This window comes from Calidris pugnax, unplaced genomic scaffold (genome assembly GCF_001431845.1).
Source record: "Calidris pugnax isolate Ruff unplaced genomic scaffold, ASM143184v1 scaffold72, whole genome shotgun sequence".
Lineage (NCBI taxonomy): Eukaryota > Metazoa > Chordata > Aves > Charadriiformes > Scolopacidae > Calidris > Calidris pugnax.
Genome location: NW_015090808.1, coordinates 1,814,740 through 1,832,266, shown reverse-complemented (window position 1 = coordinate 1,832,266; position 17,527 = coordinate 1,814,740). Strand labels below are relative to the sequence as shown.

At 43.4% G+C, this 17,527-nt stretch overlaps 1 protein-coding gene and 1 long non-coding RNA gene across 3 annotated transcripts in view; one reads left to right on the top strand and one right to left on the bottom strand.

Moving 5' to 3' along the window:
* The window catches only part of ANTXR2 (anthrax toxin receptor 2), a 100,253-nt gene that overhangs the window by 49,936 nt on the left and 32,790 nt on the right, over positions 1–17,527 (top strand). Inside the window, exons 10-15 of one of the 2 annotated variants that reach the window (XM_014938363.1) lie at positions 1,019–1,034; positions 4,667–4,762; positions 8,720–8,761; positions 9,796–9,891; positions 13,825–13,992; positions 14,910–14,990. In XM_014938363.1, coding sequence (XP_014793849.1) covers positions 1,019–1,034; positions 4,667–4,762; positions 8,720–8,761; positions 9,796–9,891; positions 13,825–13,992; positions 14,910–14,990 — 499 coding nt within the window. Of the gene's footprint in view, positions 1–1,018; positions 1,098–4,666; positions 4,763–8,719; positions 8,762–9,795; positions 9,892–13,824; positions 13,993–14,909; positions 14,991–17,527 lie in introns of both variants that reach the window. The other variant, XM_014938362.1, reaches the window with a different exon arrangement.
* On the bottom strand, positions 1,008–4,649 carry LOC106885859. Its single transcript, XR_001411517.1, has 3 exons — positions 4,101–4,649; positions 3,174–3,244; positions 1,008–1,221 (listed from the first exon to the last, which is right to left on the bottom strand). It is a non-coding gene; the product is annotated as an uncharacterized LOC106885859 (long non-coding RNA).

Here is a 17,527-nt window from a genome sequence, read left to right as displayed (position 1 = left end):
CCAGTAATAATTAGAAGTAAATGAGAGTTATTCTTTCTGTTAGATCAATTATTCATAACACAGATCATTTAAAAATGAGTTTAGTGGAAGCAACTTACTTCATTTTTGCTAAAACTGAAAAAGAAATTAGCCAAATTAGTTAAAATAGCTTTGAACTCCATATTGACTACGGCATTTGTGCCAGAATAAAAATTCATGACATATAAGAATGGTATAAATGATTAATCATTTTAGTTCATGATATCTATATTTTTATTTAATTACATCTATGCATAATATAAACTGTCTGAATCTTGGGAATCCAAGCCAGAGAAGCTGAAGAGTCTTCTTATGTTTAACATTCACCATGTGTTGTTTTCTTCTAGGGTTAATTTGTAAAATGTAAACCACATACTATTTGTATGCAGTGATTATGTACTATTTATAGAAAGTCTTGACCATTTATAATTATCCGACATTTTTATCCATAATGTCTGCATATGACTAAAGAGATGTTTATAGAACAGACAAAGCAATGCTATTTTTACAGTTGAACTTCAATTTATGTAAAACTTTGAGTATTCTATGCTACATGGAACAGAGAAGGGATATTGTCTACTCAGACAGCTCTCTATCGAGCAGACTTAAGATTATTTCCGAATAGTAATCAACACCATACCCACGGGAGACTGCGCTGTTCATTTTAAGCAGCATAAATTGAGAAAAAGAAAACTCAGTCTGAAGTGACCAAAAACTGGTTTCTGAAAGCCACAAGGTCCAACCCTGTAACAGCTAAGTATCTTGATCGCTTAAAAGTCATCAGAGGTTTCTAGAAATGATAACACAAAGAAATCACGTTGGTTTTGTGATTTCTGTAAAGTCACTGCTGACGTCTGGCGCAGCTCAGAGCCCTGACTCCATCTTCCTCTGGTGGCACCCTCTTGAACACCCTGTACCTGCAGGGACCTGCACGGCACCCATGCGCTTTTCATGTCTGGGTTACGGCTGCTGATATGTTTTTTTCCCTCTTTCTTTCCAGAACTCTGGAAGTTTTGGTGAGTTTGAATGAAGGGCAGTCTTTCATGTCCAGCTCATTAACAATCACTGCTTCAGAGTGTGTAAGTAAATGGCTAACATCCTTCACTGTAAAACCCTGAAACCTCTCTGTGCAGAGAAACGTGGCACGTAGTGAATCCCAGTAGATGTCTGGAATGCACAAATCCACCTCACTGAAAAATACACCTGTGCAGACACATGCAGAATAGACAGAATTTAAAGATACATGATTTCTTAATATGTAGGTATATACGCACATACACATATATATGTCTTAAGTACCTTTGTCTGTATTTTGAGACATGCTTAGAATCTGTTTTATAGCACCACTACATGCAACAAAGAGTTTTAAGCTGTTTTGAATTCCCTGATGAAGTGTGTTTGTATGTGGGGGTTACAGACAAGATTTTTTCTTTCTGCAGTTACATAAAACAAATCCCTTAATTCTTCCCATTAAGGTGGCAAACAGCTTTATTTTAGGAAGATTTTTTTTGCAGGATTCTACTTAAATATTGCCGTATGTATCATCTGAGACTTCCTAATAGCCCACAAAAGCCATCCCTTATGTGGCAGCTCGGAGATTTCCCTTTGCTTTGTGACTCAGGCTCTGCTGCAGGGGTTTCTCCCTGCGCTGCTGCCCGTCCTGCTGGCTGCCCCGGGGCTGCTGCTGTGGGCCTTATGCAGGACTATATGGAAAACCCTGGAATTCTCCTCTCCCAGGCCACCTCGGCTGGCTCTGCCCGACATCCCAGCAGTGCCTGTGTGTTCCTTGGCTACGCAAGGCTTATTTTTTTCTATAGCTTGTGAATTGTATTTTGCTAAATGTATCACAACAAATCACTTGAGCACAGTGTGCAGCTGTGGCTTTCAAAATACTGGGACACTTCCCTGCCATTGGGGGCCTGCTCGCTATAAACTGAATCATGTCCCAAGAATCAGGTGTGACACGGTCACCCAGGGTCCCACTCCAGCCCAGGCCCACCCAGCAGATGGGTGTGTGGAAGGTGGTTACAGCCCTACAGCAGGATACCAATACAGCCCTACAGCAGGATACCAATACAGCCCTACAGCAGGGTACCAATACAGCCCTACAGCAGGATACCAATACAGCCCTACAGCAGGATACCAATACAGCCCTACAGCAGGGTACCAATACAGCCCTACAGCAGGATAGCAATACAGCCCTACAGCAGGATAGCAATACAGCCCTACAGCAGGATAGCAATACAGCCCTACAGCAGGATACCAGTGCTGCATGACCTCAGGTACCCGACTGCGGTGCCTGAGTAAGGGGTGTGGGCTCTCAGCTCTGTTAATTTGGGGAGAGTCTGTGTCAAACACACCTAAGGTAAGCCTAGGGTTAAGGTAGTGTGAACATCCTGCTGTGTTTCTATCATGGGCTTACAGAAAAGAAATAAAACCGGCTTCTACCTTAAATCACATATTTAGCAGTCAGTGACTTTTCCAACTTAATATATAAAATTTCTAATCTCCCATTTCTGCTTTCCATTAATTTCTTCTGCCTTCTGTATTACATAGGCTGGGCAGTTAAATTTTTTGCAATTAGACACAAGACTACTATGTAGGGATGGAGGCTTTGAAAATGTGCTGTGCATGGATACTGTGTTTCTTAAATTTGTCTCATTTAAGGTGTGACTTTAGCACAGCTTTTCTGTCAGGCATACAAGCATACAGAACAGTACCTTCTGCGTATCAGCACATATTTTTCCAACATTTCTTTTATGGCTCATAGGTAATTGACTTAAAAGAGCAAAAATGACATTTTTCTTCTATTCATGTAAAAAATAAAAACTGAGTCATCTCAGCTTAGCCCCAGTTTCAGGAAGAAATCTTGAATAGATCGAGAGCTGAAGAGACACACATTCCCCAAATCACATTTCTGTGTTTCAGGGCCTCTCTATCATTGAAAGCATTTCAGTCTCACACCAAAGCGTGCAGTAATGCAGGGACAGTGCAGTCACAGGAGGATGCTGGAGACTAACAGCAGACTGCTTTTCATTCGCTTTAGTCCTTTCAGAGAAAGCAGCACATGTTAAGTCTGTTCCCATGTCCCCTTAAAAACTGCTAAGATTGCACAGATAGGTAAAAACAAAGCACTGATGCAAAGCAAATCATACCAGATTGCTGGGTACGGCTGTCTTCCCTCTGCGGTACTCGCACAGTGCTTCTCTGTGGTCAGAAGTTGTCACTAACAGGAAACAGAATGAGTACAGATGTGTATTGACAGGAAAAACTGTTGTACTTCTGATCATCCTTTTTTTTTTTTTTTTTTTTTTTTTTTTCCCCTTTCATACATGTTGCAGCAGAGACGGCTCCATACAAGAACTGCTGTTTCCATAGTAGCAGATGGGCAACTGCAAGAAATGGGTCACTGCTAGAATTGTTCCACTAATTGTGATAGCTGAGCAGCTGATGGCTACTCCGTATACGAGAGTTACAAGTTACAGCCTCCCCCAGCACACGCACATTGCTGCAGTGAAAAGCAACAAAAACCAGGCTGCATCGAGGCTCGGAGGCGTGCATCCTACCTGTTTCTTGTAAATGCATATGCCTCGCTGCACCTACAGGTGCATTTGCAATGCTGTATCTCCAGTACAGCTTGTCTCACTTTGACAGAATTACTTACACTTTACTCCAGCTTCAGTGATTCCCTGGGTTTCCGTCCTTTCCTTTTCCCCGGACGGAATCTCAATAACTTCTGTTCTCATAAGGTCACTGTGGCATTTTTCTCAGTATTGCTCTAAACCAGCACAGCAGCACAAAAGATCAAGTGTAAGAATGAAAGCACCTACAGAATGTGGGTTTGAGGTGGTGGGAGATTAATTTCTTCATTAAAAGCAGTATTGCCGGAAGCAGCAACACTCATTCAGAATTTCTAGGGATGGTGGCTTCAAGTTCAAATAGCACCAGTGCAAGGATTTAGTGTGCTATAGTCTGTATACTGTGAATGCCCCACATGTGTGGGTGATAAGCACAAGCACTTTAAATATGCATTGTTAGTAGAGATTCCTTAAAATCCCACCCAGCCACAGATCTGTACAAACCTGTGTCCTCGTGGGAGGAGAAGGGCATCCCTCATCCACAGGCTTAGGAGGAGACTTCCCCTGTTTGTGTCCAACAGCTCATTTCTTAGCAATGTACTCTTTCTTTTCTTCAGGTTGGGCCTCATTCTTATCTCAAGTCCATCAGTTTTACGTCAAAATGAATCCACTGACTGCAGCAGAATAAGCAGGGAATTCCCCCAGAATATGTAGGGAATAAGAAACATGTGCAGCATCTTACCACCTCCTCCCTCATTTCAGTGTTGATACATCATTCACTGTGATAGGCAGCTCCTGCTGAAGCATCCCAGCTTTCCTTCATCATACCTCATGGAACTGAGGAGCCTTACAACGCAGGGTGTGACTGCACTTGTGCTGAATTTGGCTGAGACCCCCTTCCTCATCCTTTGTGAGGAATTTCTCCATTGGGAACAACAGGGTCCAGTGGATGGGAACAATCTGTTTGGGATCTGTATCAGTCAGTAGGAGGCTGGTTTGGGGTGAGTGGGGAAACCAGGCAGGAGGTATTTGCAACATCCACTGATGCTGTCTTTCTGCTCTCTCCGCAGTCGAGTGGAGTAGGGGCGCTGATCGCTGTTCTCGTGCTGCTGCTGTTGGCGGCACTGGGTCTGCTCTGGTGGTTCTGGCCCCTCTGCTGCAAAGTGGTGAGTAAAGACTTACTGGAAAAAGTCACCGAGTCTGTGACTCATGATTATAATTCATACCGTGTTGGGAAACACAGATACCATAGGAAACAGGCTGAGTAACAGGAGAGCTACATGGGACCTAAGTCATCTGTAGAGGGAGTTTTCTTTAATTCATGACACGCAATAAATGGAAGAGGAGACCAGCTCCAGCAGTGTGGACTGCACTCTCAGCGGTGCTTCTGGCGTTCTGAGACCTGCACACACAGGAACTGGCAGCAGCTTGCTGGTGTGCTGCTCACTGGCTTTCTTCTGAGTGAGCACGTGTGATACTTCTGGGTAATCACTGATAAAAGCCTTCTCTATTATTTGAAAGTTGTTGGCCGTAATGGTATGCAGATGTTACCCTGAAATCAAGGACAATTTTAAAAGTACTATCAGTAAAATTGGTATTTGTAGTCCATTACGTGCTCTCAAGTTGGAAATCCCTTAGTGTCTTAGTAATCCCTTGGACATATTGCGTCTCTTTCCATCTGAGTGCACTATTTATCCTTCTAGCAGCACTCAGCAGGGCTGTGGCACTAACACCTCTTCCATCTCCTTGTGTGTTGGGGTTTCTAAATTGGTGAAGTTTGTTACAGCTGAGGTTGTCACTTTACACATTATTGCTACTTGTGGCTGTGTCATTTTGGGCTGTGGTGCCACTGTCCTTGACAAGAGCGGCAACATACTAGGAGACCTCCTCTTCCCTGCCACTGAGACTGCTGCTCTGGTGGCTGGAGCGCCTGGTCTCATGGGACAAAGAACAGGAGCAAGGAAGAATGGAGCAGCCCTCAAACCATGCTCCAGAATCAGATGGACAGAGAGAGAGGCAAAAGGTTTTGGGGACAGAACAAAATGAGCGTTTGGAGCCACGCAAGTGCATCATCCCGACCACCTGCGAGCAGATCAGGTGGTTCCTGCAGCTTCAGGTCGTGGGGGCACTCCATCCTCACCGGGATGCCGTCTGACAGCGCTCCTTTTTATGAGGTCCATGTTCACTTACAGACTGGGGCAGGGGGACTCCTTTTTGCTTTTCCTCCTCCCCCGACTCCCTTTTTAAAAGGCAGTTCACTGTTGACAGTTCTTTCACTCTTCCCTCAATATCAGAACATATGATCGCATCAAGCTGGCTTCAGGCTCTGGTGCTGACATTTCCTAATGCCCACATCACGCGAACATTTGAAAAGTGTTAATGAGCAGATCAAAGGGACTGTTGCCTGAAGCAACTAACTTTTTTTCTTTCTTTTTTTTTTGGTAAGAAATCGGCTCTCCTCCAAACTCAAGTCTTCATTCTTTGCAACTAAATAAATAAGATGCAGCCTTGCCTGGGATGATGATAATAAAACAAAACAAAACAAGATTAGGCAGTAATCCATCTCTACATGCAGTTAATAAGACAGCAGCATTATTCAGAGTCTCCTGTATTGAAACAATCTGAATCTTAAGTTCAGGAAAAGTTAACCTGAGATATTATGATCTTCAGTATGTGCAGTTTCATGCTGCATTTGCGTTGTTTTCTGCCAAAGCCGCATGGGTTCCTTGGATTTCTCTTTTTAAAAAATGGCTTTCTCCTGATTTTACTTGAAATATCACACAAGACTGAAAATAATCTTTGTGTGTGTGCGTGTGTGAGAGAGAGTGTGAGTGTGAGGAGCCTGTGGAAACATAAGGATGCAGGCATTTACATTCCACTTCTGTCAGCAGGGGTGAGTATCTGCTACTCAAAGCAGATTATTTTCTCACACCACTGTCACATTTAAAACAAGCTTCATTTTCTGAAGCTATTAGAAATAGCAGCTAATTAATGTATTGGTTAGCTTTAAATTGAGTTTACCCTACAACTTCAGGGAGTTTAGCAGCTGGCATAGGATTAGATCCTTTGCTCAGGGAGTCAAACAAAAACTATCATGGACTTTTGAAGCCCACTGAGGTTCAAAAAATAGTGTTTTTCCTGATTTACTGAGGTAGAAATTTTGATTCTGTATATAGGAATATAGGAATATTGATATATATTAGGAATATATATATAGGAATATCAATAGGCATAGGGCCCAAGTGAACTTTAGCGTACATCGCAAAGAAGTTTACTGTGCAAAGATGTCTTTGCTCAGGAGAGATTGCAAGACCTAAGGCTTGTAGAACTACAGAAAGTGGAGTAATGATACTATTCAATATGTATTTATATAAATCTGTAACCTAGCTAGGCCTTTCCCCCCTGTACAGCTTGCAGTTTTGGCAGCAAAATACATTTTTTAGAGATAATCATTAGAGACAGGCAAAAAGAAAACAGGAATGGGGATTCAGTAAAATAAGGTGACCCTTAATATATTGAAAGTATTGTTTTATGATTTCCAGTCTTTTAATTGCTTTCAGTGAGAATGAAATATCTTCATGCTTTTGAAAATCTTGCTCAGCATCCAAGTATCTCTCAGAATCTGTCCCATGATCCCTCTGTGGTGTTGTTTCTTGTTAAGTTAGGGCAGTAATCCCAAAGATTACAGAAAAGTAATTTCTGGCATGTTTTTGCAACATCATAGCAGCAAAGGGATGTCTGGTAAAAATCCATAGTTGACATTCCAATCCACTTGAAGTACTCTGAGCTTGCTTGATGAAGAGTTCAGCATCTTAAACCTGGAGGGCTGTGGAAAAATATTTCCAAGGGTACCATAATGATTTCTCTTATTTCATAGAATTCCTGTATCCAGTGCTAAAATTCCATTGCTTGCTTAGGCAGTAACTAGTAACTACCTTTGTGTGACGGTGACTTGAAATGTATACCAAGAAGGAAAATTCTTGATTATCAGTCAAGAAAAATATGTTTCTTTTAGGTATGATGCTATACATCTGTGCAGTGACATTATTTATAGGTACAGGAAGAGTAAATGAAAGTACTATAATGAATAGCACGGAGTGAATAAAATAAGACGTATTTCAGTCAAGGTACTTAATCCTGTATTAGGAGGTACACGTTTGTCATCACGGGCAGTTTTGGTTATACTAAGGCATAGCAGAAACAGACTCCTTTATATTCATGGGGTATTTTTTAGTCATTTCTATACAATATTCAAGCACAAAAAATGACTTGGTATCACTGAAGTACCTCTTTTTAGCTTACATGCCTGCATTTCTTGTGGAAGAATGGCTGTGCATTCAGTTTTCATCTTAGCCATTTACGAGGGTCGCTGCCTTCCTCTTCCCCTCCCCAGGAAGAGGAATTCAGTGGATTCCCGTCAGTACCAAGGAACTCCCTGAGATTTACAACATGTATGTAAGAAAGGGAACAGGGAGAAACTGTAGGTAGAGGTTTAAATATAGGTGTAAGTGAATTACCCTAAGAGCGGGCCTTATCCGGAACCAGTTTAAGAGCCCTGTGAATGTAACTTCAGTGCAGGCACTGAACAGTCAAGGACCTACTTAATACTTAAATTATTAGATCTGAAATGTGAGATCTGCGGAAATGATCTGGACGTCTAGAGGTGAAGCCTGAGCTACCAGAAGGCATTTCACACTTGTCATTGGGCCAGAAATTATCCAGCAGCACAGCACAAGGAAGCAGGCATCTTGGCCCAAGATTATGCAAGATCTCCCATAGACCTTGGGATGCTTTTCCTCCTGGGCTCGCTAATTAACTCCATAGGGTTTCATTACTGGCTATTACTTAGAATGACTGAGTCTTATCCGGTCAGGAAGCAAAGTGGCAGACACGTCTGCCCAAAGAGTGTCTGCCAGTCAATTGATGTTATTTTCTATTAGACGGATGGTGTTAATTTCCAGAAGGCCTTGATAATCGATACTCAAGGGACTTGGCAGCAGCAGTTGCCAGTTTGCAAGCAGATGTGGGGGGCTCAGATGGAAACAGTTCACTTAAAATTTTCTGTTGGCTTTTGGATGTTGCCAGTGCAATTCCTTATGCTTTTATATGTTTGGCTCTTTCAGGTCATCAAAGATCCCCCTCCGCCTCTGCCAGCTCCCAAAGAGGTAAGGTATGATGGTGCTCATGGCGCTGGTTACACAATGCCACTCCTCTCTGCTTTCCTTGTTCTCTGAACCCAGCTCTTTGTCCCAGCTGCTGGGGAACAGAGCTGTCCCATGGGAAGCCTTCAGTCGAGAGCGGGATGGCCAAAGTCCAAATCTCTGTTCTGTCTCAGTCGTCTCAGTGTGGCGTGAATTAAGCCCAAATCCACAGAAATACTTAGGGGCTTTATCCCAAGATAGCTGAACATTATTTTTCCCATTCTGCAGCAAAAGCAGAAAGACTGAGTAGCTCTTGTATAACACCCTAAAAATTCATGTTTGACTGAAACAGCATTTTTCCACAGCTTTGGCATTCCAGACACTGAGGAACCCTTATAAGGGAGTTTCTCTCCCTCTTGTGGGTAAGAATGCACTAGAGGATCTTCTGGTGTCTTCAGTATTTTTGCCCCTTGGTCTCGATAGAGCCAATTGCTGGAGCGCAGTCGGTGTACTCGGACAGTTAAACCCACATAAGGCACACTCGATGGAGCTGAGGCAGCCAGTTTGACAAAGGTTGGCTTAGGAAACTGTGATCGGCTGTGTAACCTTTATCTGCAGATCTGCTGAACACCGTCTGCTGAATCCAAATGAGGGGGGGCTGATGATCTGGCTCTTTAAAGGCATTGTATCTTCTGTAGAAGAAGCCACTGCAAATCCTTTTCTTTGTGTGTGTTTTATTTTTATTAGTGGAAAGGAAAAGGATGAGGCAAACGAATGATTGTCAACAGAATCCACAGTTAGATTCCCCATTTGGACTTCCCTAATGGTTGCCACTGATGCTTATTCCATGCAAAACATTAAAAATATGTCCAAACATGACCGGATTTTGTTTGGAAATACATAAATACTTGGTACCTAAGTACCTGATCTTTCATACCTAACATAGGAAAACTTACTCCTTGTGAACTCTAGTGAAATATACTAAAAAGACATTTAGTGTGTGTGTGTCGGGGGGAAAGCATCTTTTTAAAGTAAATGTTACTTGAATTTATTGACAGGAAGAAGAACAAGAGCCCTTGCCTACCAAGAAATGGCCCACGGTGGACGCTTCCTACTATGGTGGACGAGGAGTTGGAGGAATTAAAAGGATGGAGGTTTGTATGATACAGAGATGCCAATTCACTAAAACACAAGCTGCTCTCTGAGGCTGGAAATGGTGGAAACAAAGTCTTCTAAAGTCTTCTGAGAATACAAGGGTATAATGTGTGCTTCCTTCCCAGTGACATAAGCCTTGTAAAAAATTTTTTACCGTATCGAACAATTTTGACCTTGGCTATGAAAGAACAGCTTTCAGTAGTTCCATTTGACTGGAACTTTAAATAGCTGCCTAAAGACATGCTCTTTCCATCAAGCTAATGAGAAAGAGAGAGTGAGAGCCTTTTCTGAATGTTTTGGAAGAAATTACAGTGAAACATAAGTCCTTCAACTGCAGGCCAGCCAAATGCACTGACAATGGTGACGCTAAGGAGAGGCCTGATCCCAAAGGAACTCACAGCGACAACAGTGCCTGTCTTTGAAGAGACACGATAGCATCATGTTAATTAAAACAGAATGAAAAGCGTGCATCCTTATGGGCATGTCCTTATGTCAGATTTTATAGTCACGTCAGCCTTTATGGAATTTGCAAAGCAGTTTCCTGCAGTTTTTAACTTCAGTCTTGGAAACTCTCTGTCTGAAATACCCACCTAGGCCACATTGATGTATCTTGATAAAACTTTAAAGGTGTTGGCCTAAGAATCAGCTTTGTTTGAGTTCTTTTTAAATGCAGCAGTAGACCATGCAAGTTTAAAGCCGTGTTGCTTATACGTGCTTCCCTCAGCAGTTTGGAATTGCTAATTTAGAAGAGCTTCAGATTTTAGAAAAAGAAAACAGTTTGTGCAGTGCTTTTCAAAGGCAAACTAGAAAATACTTTCCAACATAAAGAATGACAAGCCTTGATTTCTGACGGGAGCCATGATGAGCCTCCAGGAGGAGATTCAGGAGGGGATCCAAGATTTAATCATTACAGTTTGTAAATGGGATCTTGCACAATGAAACAGAAAACCGATCGATATCTCATGAATGCAGGTAACATCAGTGCCGTAAGGAAATGCACATTCATCACATGGCAAAGATACAGCATTTCCTCTTCAAAGAATAGAGCAGAAAGTAATGATTAGGTTAGAAAACTTTTTCATCTGTGCGAGGAATTTTGTGCAGGACTAAGTGCTAAATGTGTAAACCAAATGAGATTGCTGACAACACAATCACGGGCTCTCGAAAGGGACCTTGTTCTGTGGAGCTGTGTCTCTTTCCCTGGCAGCTGAGAGTACTAACAAAATTTGGGGTTGGGCACCACATAGTAACCGCCTCAGCATTTGAACGTGGAGCTGTGTGAGTGGGCTCTGCTCGGACACAGCGGTACCACACCTCGTACCTCTCTCTGGCTCCTTTGGGGAATCAGGGCACAACAAATGTGGAAAGGAGAGAGGAAACAAAACCAGTCTAACCTGATGGTGAAGGTCAACCGGCCAGAGGGAGGTTATTTCTTACCTGACAGTTAAACGTGGTTTCTGTGCTGGACTAGTCCTTACATTTCTGCCCTGTTTTCAGTTCATGCGGTAATGCAGTTGTCTACTTTTTGTTGCTTCTCTGTGCTCTATTCTTCTGCCATTCTTCTGGCAGCTTGAGTCTTCTGGCAGCTTCCTTGCATAGAGAAAAGGAGAGAAGGAACGTCTTACTTCTCTTTGCTTGTATATATTCCCTTTTGGGGCAGTTACATGTTCACTTCTGCCTTCACCACCAACTTCAGCCCTCTGCGACAGTCCAGAGTGATTTAGCCAGTGTTGTTCATTCTTCCTTGATCTGTCTTTGGCGTTGCTTTCAAGTTTTACGATGTCATTTCCAGACCCCACCCACTACAGGCAGTAAGTTTTTATGTCAAAGTTGTGTTGTTTGACTCCACAAATTCCGGTTTCTCCTGGGTGAAGTTGCTTTAATCTGAAGGAGAAGGTCATTTTATCAGTATGGAATCCACTGTCTATCTCTAAATGGTTTTAACAGTGTTTAAAATACATTTTAACAGCCTCATAAAAAACACTGTAAAAGTACCATTGATCACAGTCAAAGATACAGATGCATTTTAATGACTCAGCAGGGCCTACTTGGGACATGAAAGCCCATTCAAATATTGCAGGGAGAGGCTTCCCCAGTGAGAAAAAAAATCACTAAGCAAGTCAAACACTAAAGTTCAATATAACAGAAAGGATCAAAACAATCCCCCTCCTAAGAAATAACGGTCTGTGTTTTACCAAGGTGAGTTACCAGCATTAAAGACCAAACTGAGCTGTGTCATACTTTGCTGCTCTCATTTTCTTCATTGAGATTGCAGCGGTAAAAAACACTTGGTGGTGGTGATGAAATGACAAGATTTTTCTCTAAGGTGTTAATTTTTTGGAAGGGGGCTAGGCTCTAGTTTGCCTATGTCTTTTTCTCACTTTCTGCATCCACACATTCTACATAGGGCGCTGATGAGGATGCAGGAGTCAGGCTGCTCCCTTCTCCCATCCTGTGGCAGAGTTAAACCCGCACATCGTAAGAGTGTCCCCAGCGACACCTGGAGTGGTTTTCCCCCTCCTCCAGGTAGCAGAAGACCAGGGCATGTCTTTTTCCTGGTGTGCCCCTTTGCAGTGGGAGAGTTGTTGCATCCCACTAGTTTCTTGTCTGCTTTTCAAGCGCTTGATTGGTAGGTAGCAAGACAGAACAGACATATACCTACCGAGCAGTGTGCAGCAATACTCTTAATTCTTTCCCTGGTGGGGGAAGGTCAGTCTTCTCTGATTTTTCTTGGATTCTTCTATTTTCGTGTCTGGCATCTCCAGTCAGGAGGTCCCTGAAAAAAACCAAGTATGTTGGTGGGGGCCTGCAGTAACAGTTAGCTGTGTTCCAGTAACAGTGTCGTGACTCATCAGCATGTCACATTCATTCAAGATGTAATGTCAGAATTTAATTTCCTGGGTTTAGGTGGATCAGGTCCTCCTTATAGGCCAGATTGCAGCAGATGGCATAATTTAGAAAGTCTTGCACTGAAAATAATCCAGGCCAGTTTTACTAAGAACTTTAAAGCTCCAGCCATGCTTTTAGATGCTCTTTTTGGATGATAAAGTAACAGTCTTGCCTACGTTTGTTGTCTTGTCTAGGTTTGTCTCTTTGTACAGTGCAGCAAACATCCTTGCTCAAACTGCTGCACAGTGATTCCAGTATGAGATGAAATAAGACTGCTGTAGCAGCACAAATCATCTCTCTTAGAGGGAAGGGCTTTTCCTGTATTTCCTCTTTACAGCATAGTTAGTACAACCTTTTATGGAAGTGGAAATCTGTGATTGTCTCACCAACAGCAATAATTCAGGTTTTTCTCTTTGAACCCTTTGTATATATTTTATATACTTGTGGCAGTGATAAAATACACATTGCTACATGTTTTACATTTACTTATTATGCTGGTTAGACTGCTTCATCTGTGTTTGCTCCAGTACTTGTCTTCTTGCAGAACTACTTGAAAACCTAAGCAGTTTCAAGGAGCTTCTGCTAAAACTTCCTCAGGTATCACCTTCTGTCTAAACTGGGGTTCTCTACAAACATGCTGTGTTAGGAAATCTGGGGTGACAAACATCTAGGCTTTCATCAGTGCCAGATTAAGGTCTGGTATTTTAGGATAAGTCAGAACTGGAAATAATATTTTTACATCATTAATTAGAGAAGATTTCACAGATTTCCTGTCTCCTGTACAGCCTGTATGATGCACAGTAGAATTTTATCCCAGTATTTCTCTTGACTTTTCACTACTGAGAGACTCATGTTTACAAATGTATTTAACTAATGCTTGTCATCAAAAATGAAGAGGGAATATTTTCCTCAGTCCCTCCCCTCTTGTTTATGCAGAACTTTTCTCAAGTTTAAACTTTTTTAGCTATTTCTGTTGTTTGCAACAGCATCCTTGTCCTTTGCATACAGTGTATTTACTACATCTGAACTCTGGCTTTGCTTAGGTTCGCTGGGGCGATAAAGGATCCACTGAAGAAGGGGCTAGGTTAGAAAAGGCAAAAAATGCTGTGGTGAAACTCCCAGAAGAACCAGAAGAACCTATTCATCCTAAACCACGTAAACCAAAGCCTACCTCACCAGCCATTCAGGAGAAGTGGTATACGCCAATTAAGGTAATCTTTTTATTGTTAATTTTGTACTGAAGGCTGCATTTTGTCTGCCTTACCAGTCTCACCCATGCTGAACTGTACATTATTTTTCAGGCATTCCATTCCAAGTGTGGTGCACTATTTTCAAACTGAGCACCTACTCAGGATGAATAGCAGGAGCAGTTTATAGCCCTAAATGCAGTACTTCATCATTACTGCCACATTCTGCTATCCTTCCCTAAAAGGGACATATCATACAGCAAGAGTACTAAAATCTACAGGGGCTTTATTGGTATTTGGTCTATCTCTGTGTATATCTAATTAAGCCTAAAATGAGACAGTTTATACTAAGTTTTAAACATATATATGATTGCCAACCAAGAAAAGCAAAAAATTATATAAAACAGTATATGCAAAAAGTCTGATAAACAAGTGAAACATAATAAGTGCCGTAAAATAAAGACATCTACATAAATACAGACACACACGGCCGTGCGGGGCGGGATGCTCCTGCCAGGTGCCCACACTGCTGTGCCTGTGGTGCACTCGCCCTGTGCGGGAGGCACGGTGCAGCACACACCAGCCCAGAGGGCCCAGCTTCCCGACAACCAGGAGTGTGCTGCACACGTGCTGTAAAAACACAACGTTTATGTGGGAGAAATCCCAGACGACGTGCGGCAGTTCAGCCCAAAATTCTGGCAAACAGACATATTACCTCTGGTGGGTCCCAGCAGAGGTGAGTGCGGTACCTGGCATTGGCTGATGGGAGCGAGCAGCACGGCAGCTCTCTGGGGTGGGACACAGCCCAGGCATACGCTTGGCTTGTCTGGCTGTAGGGAACTGGTGCTCTGCTCTGCCAGCACATCTCTCCATGGCTCTCCCTGGGCAGTAGCAGCAGGCGTGCTGTGCTCTCTCTGACTGATCCGTTGCTCTCGCCGCAGGGTCGCCTCGACGCGCTGTGGGCGCTGCTACGAAGACAGTACGACCGGGTCTCGTTGATGCGGCCGCAGCAGGGAGATGAGGTTTGTGTGCGCGCGGGTATTCCCTGTGGGCAGCAAAGGAGGAGCACGGTACACCCTTAAGTACCTGACCTTAACCAAAGAAAGCACTGCAGCCAAAGGGGTGCCGCAATGGGAAAAATAACGTGTTGGGGAAACAAAGTGCATTGAAAGATGTATCACACCAGCCAGGAGTGTTGCAGGAACACATATCTCCAGAAAACAGAATTAAGGATTCTGTATTTTGTGTGTGTTCAGCTGGAAAACAAAAACATAGCACGCACTTGATGGAATGTGAACTCTCTGTAACAAATACCCAAATCTTTCTTATAACCAGCTATTTGTAAGAGTAGAGTCTGGCACTCAGAGTACCAAAACCACATCAAATTTAAGTGACCACCAGTAACTTTTGTGCAAGTTGCTTCATGTAGCTTTACAATTCCATGCCAAAGGCAACTTTCACAGAAAAAAGGGTGAGGAAACTCATTTCTCCATCAGGCCTTTCTTCAAGTACGCTCATGGCCCATGAACAAGTGGCCTTTACTAGAAGGATGTTCATAAACTGGCCCCAGATGGCTGTGACAGATCAGATTCTCTCAGACCACGAAGCCGTAGTGTGCGAGAGCACTGTTTTTGCAACATACACCAGAAAGGTGACATAAAAGAATTGGAGGGATTAAAGGGGGAGGGAGTTAGTTACCTTTGAGAGAACGCGAATTCAGTATTCAGGTTATTTTCCTGGGACGAAGTTTGGTAGTATTCTAAAGGAAGGAAAGATGAGATTTAATTAAAATAAGGAAAAGCGTTGGAAGCATGACAAAGTGCAATGGTGGAAACAGACAGGGAGCATAGTCAGACTCTAGTGTCATCATTCCAGTTGTCCCATTGACAGGTTATTTACTGTTTGTATGAATGATGCATCTTACATGTAGCAGAATTAACAATAACAAATCTATATACAAAATACACAGTACAATACAGTTGAACAGGTAAATTCAATATAAATAGGAACGTAGAAGACACGGTGCCTGAAAAGGCTAAAAAATTGTCAGTCAGGCCCCGTTTTGAGGATTTCTGACCATAAAGATGGGTAGTTACTGTAAAACTTACCTGCCAGGGAAGGCTTTGCTGAGCCATTGTGAAGTCAGGCATCTGCCTTCTCTGGACTTGACAGGAAGACACTGACCAACATCTTGGTTTATGGAAATCAGAGGAGTACCCCACTAATCTTCAGTATCCCCACTGGAAAAGGAGTAGAATTGTACTGGTGAATAAAATCTAAACCAGTGGTTGTTAAGGTGTAGCCTGTGACATTGTAGGACTGCAATTTCTGTCTGGCATGTTATTTTGTATCTTGGGGAAAAATATTTCATCTTTTTAGTTGCTCATAGCTTGGGATGTTGAGATGTCAGGCGGTACCTGACAGGTCTGCGTGGGTGCAGGGATGAGCAGTGTGTGTGCAGCGAGAGGCTGAACAGCAGCCACACACTTGTTTTGCTTTGTCTTCTTTCTTGTATTGTTTAAGAACTTGGTAGTTCCCATTTGTAGAAGAATTCACTGCTGAATTCAAGTCCTTGATCAAGTAATTGAAGTGTAGGCATGAGGTATCAAAGCCGAGTGAGCGTTTTCGTCCGTCCCCGTCTCCTGTCCCCTCCGCCGTGCGGTGCCGGGGGTGGCCCGGCGTGGGGCTGCGCGTCGCAGGCCCGCACTTTGATGGTGGGGGGGAGTCCTGGGAGTGATGAATTTTTCAGGCAGCGGGGGCGAGGCGGGGAGGCTGTACAGGTGTGAGCTGGCAGGTTGGCGCCGACATCTGCTGCGGGCCGGGCGCGGGCAGGCTGCGGCGGGGCGGCCGCGCTGGCGGCAGATGCGGCAGGAGCCGCACGACAGGCCTGGTCTCACATTTGCCGCCTGGGGGCTGAAACACTAAAGGTAGAGTGGGGGTGGACACAGCTGCGCTCCCAAACACGCCTCCGGCACAAATAAAGAGATCTAATGTAGTTTGACTCTGTTGTGGTGGGGAGATGAGGACAGAGAGCCACTTCAGAGACAACTTAGCGCTGCAACATCTGCCGCCAAGTTTCCAGGGAGTGACAGGGGACAGCAGGTACGGATCGAAGTCCCCACATAAACAGCCTCCGTTAAGCCCTGAACTCTTTTGAAGGGCTCCCATCAAACATCGTGGAGTCCGCAGCAGGAGGTTTTGTTTTCAAAGCCGTGTTTTGTTTTCTGCATTAACAAGATAATTTATAAATGATGCATTACCCTGTGTTCATGCTCCAGTTTATACTTTCTTTCCTTTTTCTGTTAAAGGGGTGATGAAGAATGAACCGTGGTGGTTTTGGGGTACTTTGATAAGTCAGTTGACTGTCGGAGGTTTGTAACCGAGGATATGGCACCGTTCAGCCCACAGCGTTGGGCTGGGCCAGGGAGCAGAGCTAAACGCCCCTACAGTGGTGACCATAGGCAGGAGGAGTTAAAAGCACCTCTTCTTCTTACATGTTTTCTGCCAATATTCCTGCACTGGCAGTATGGCAATAATGCCTATTAAAAAAGGAAAAAAT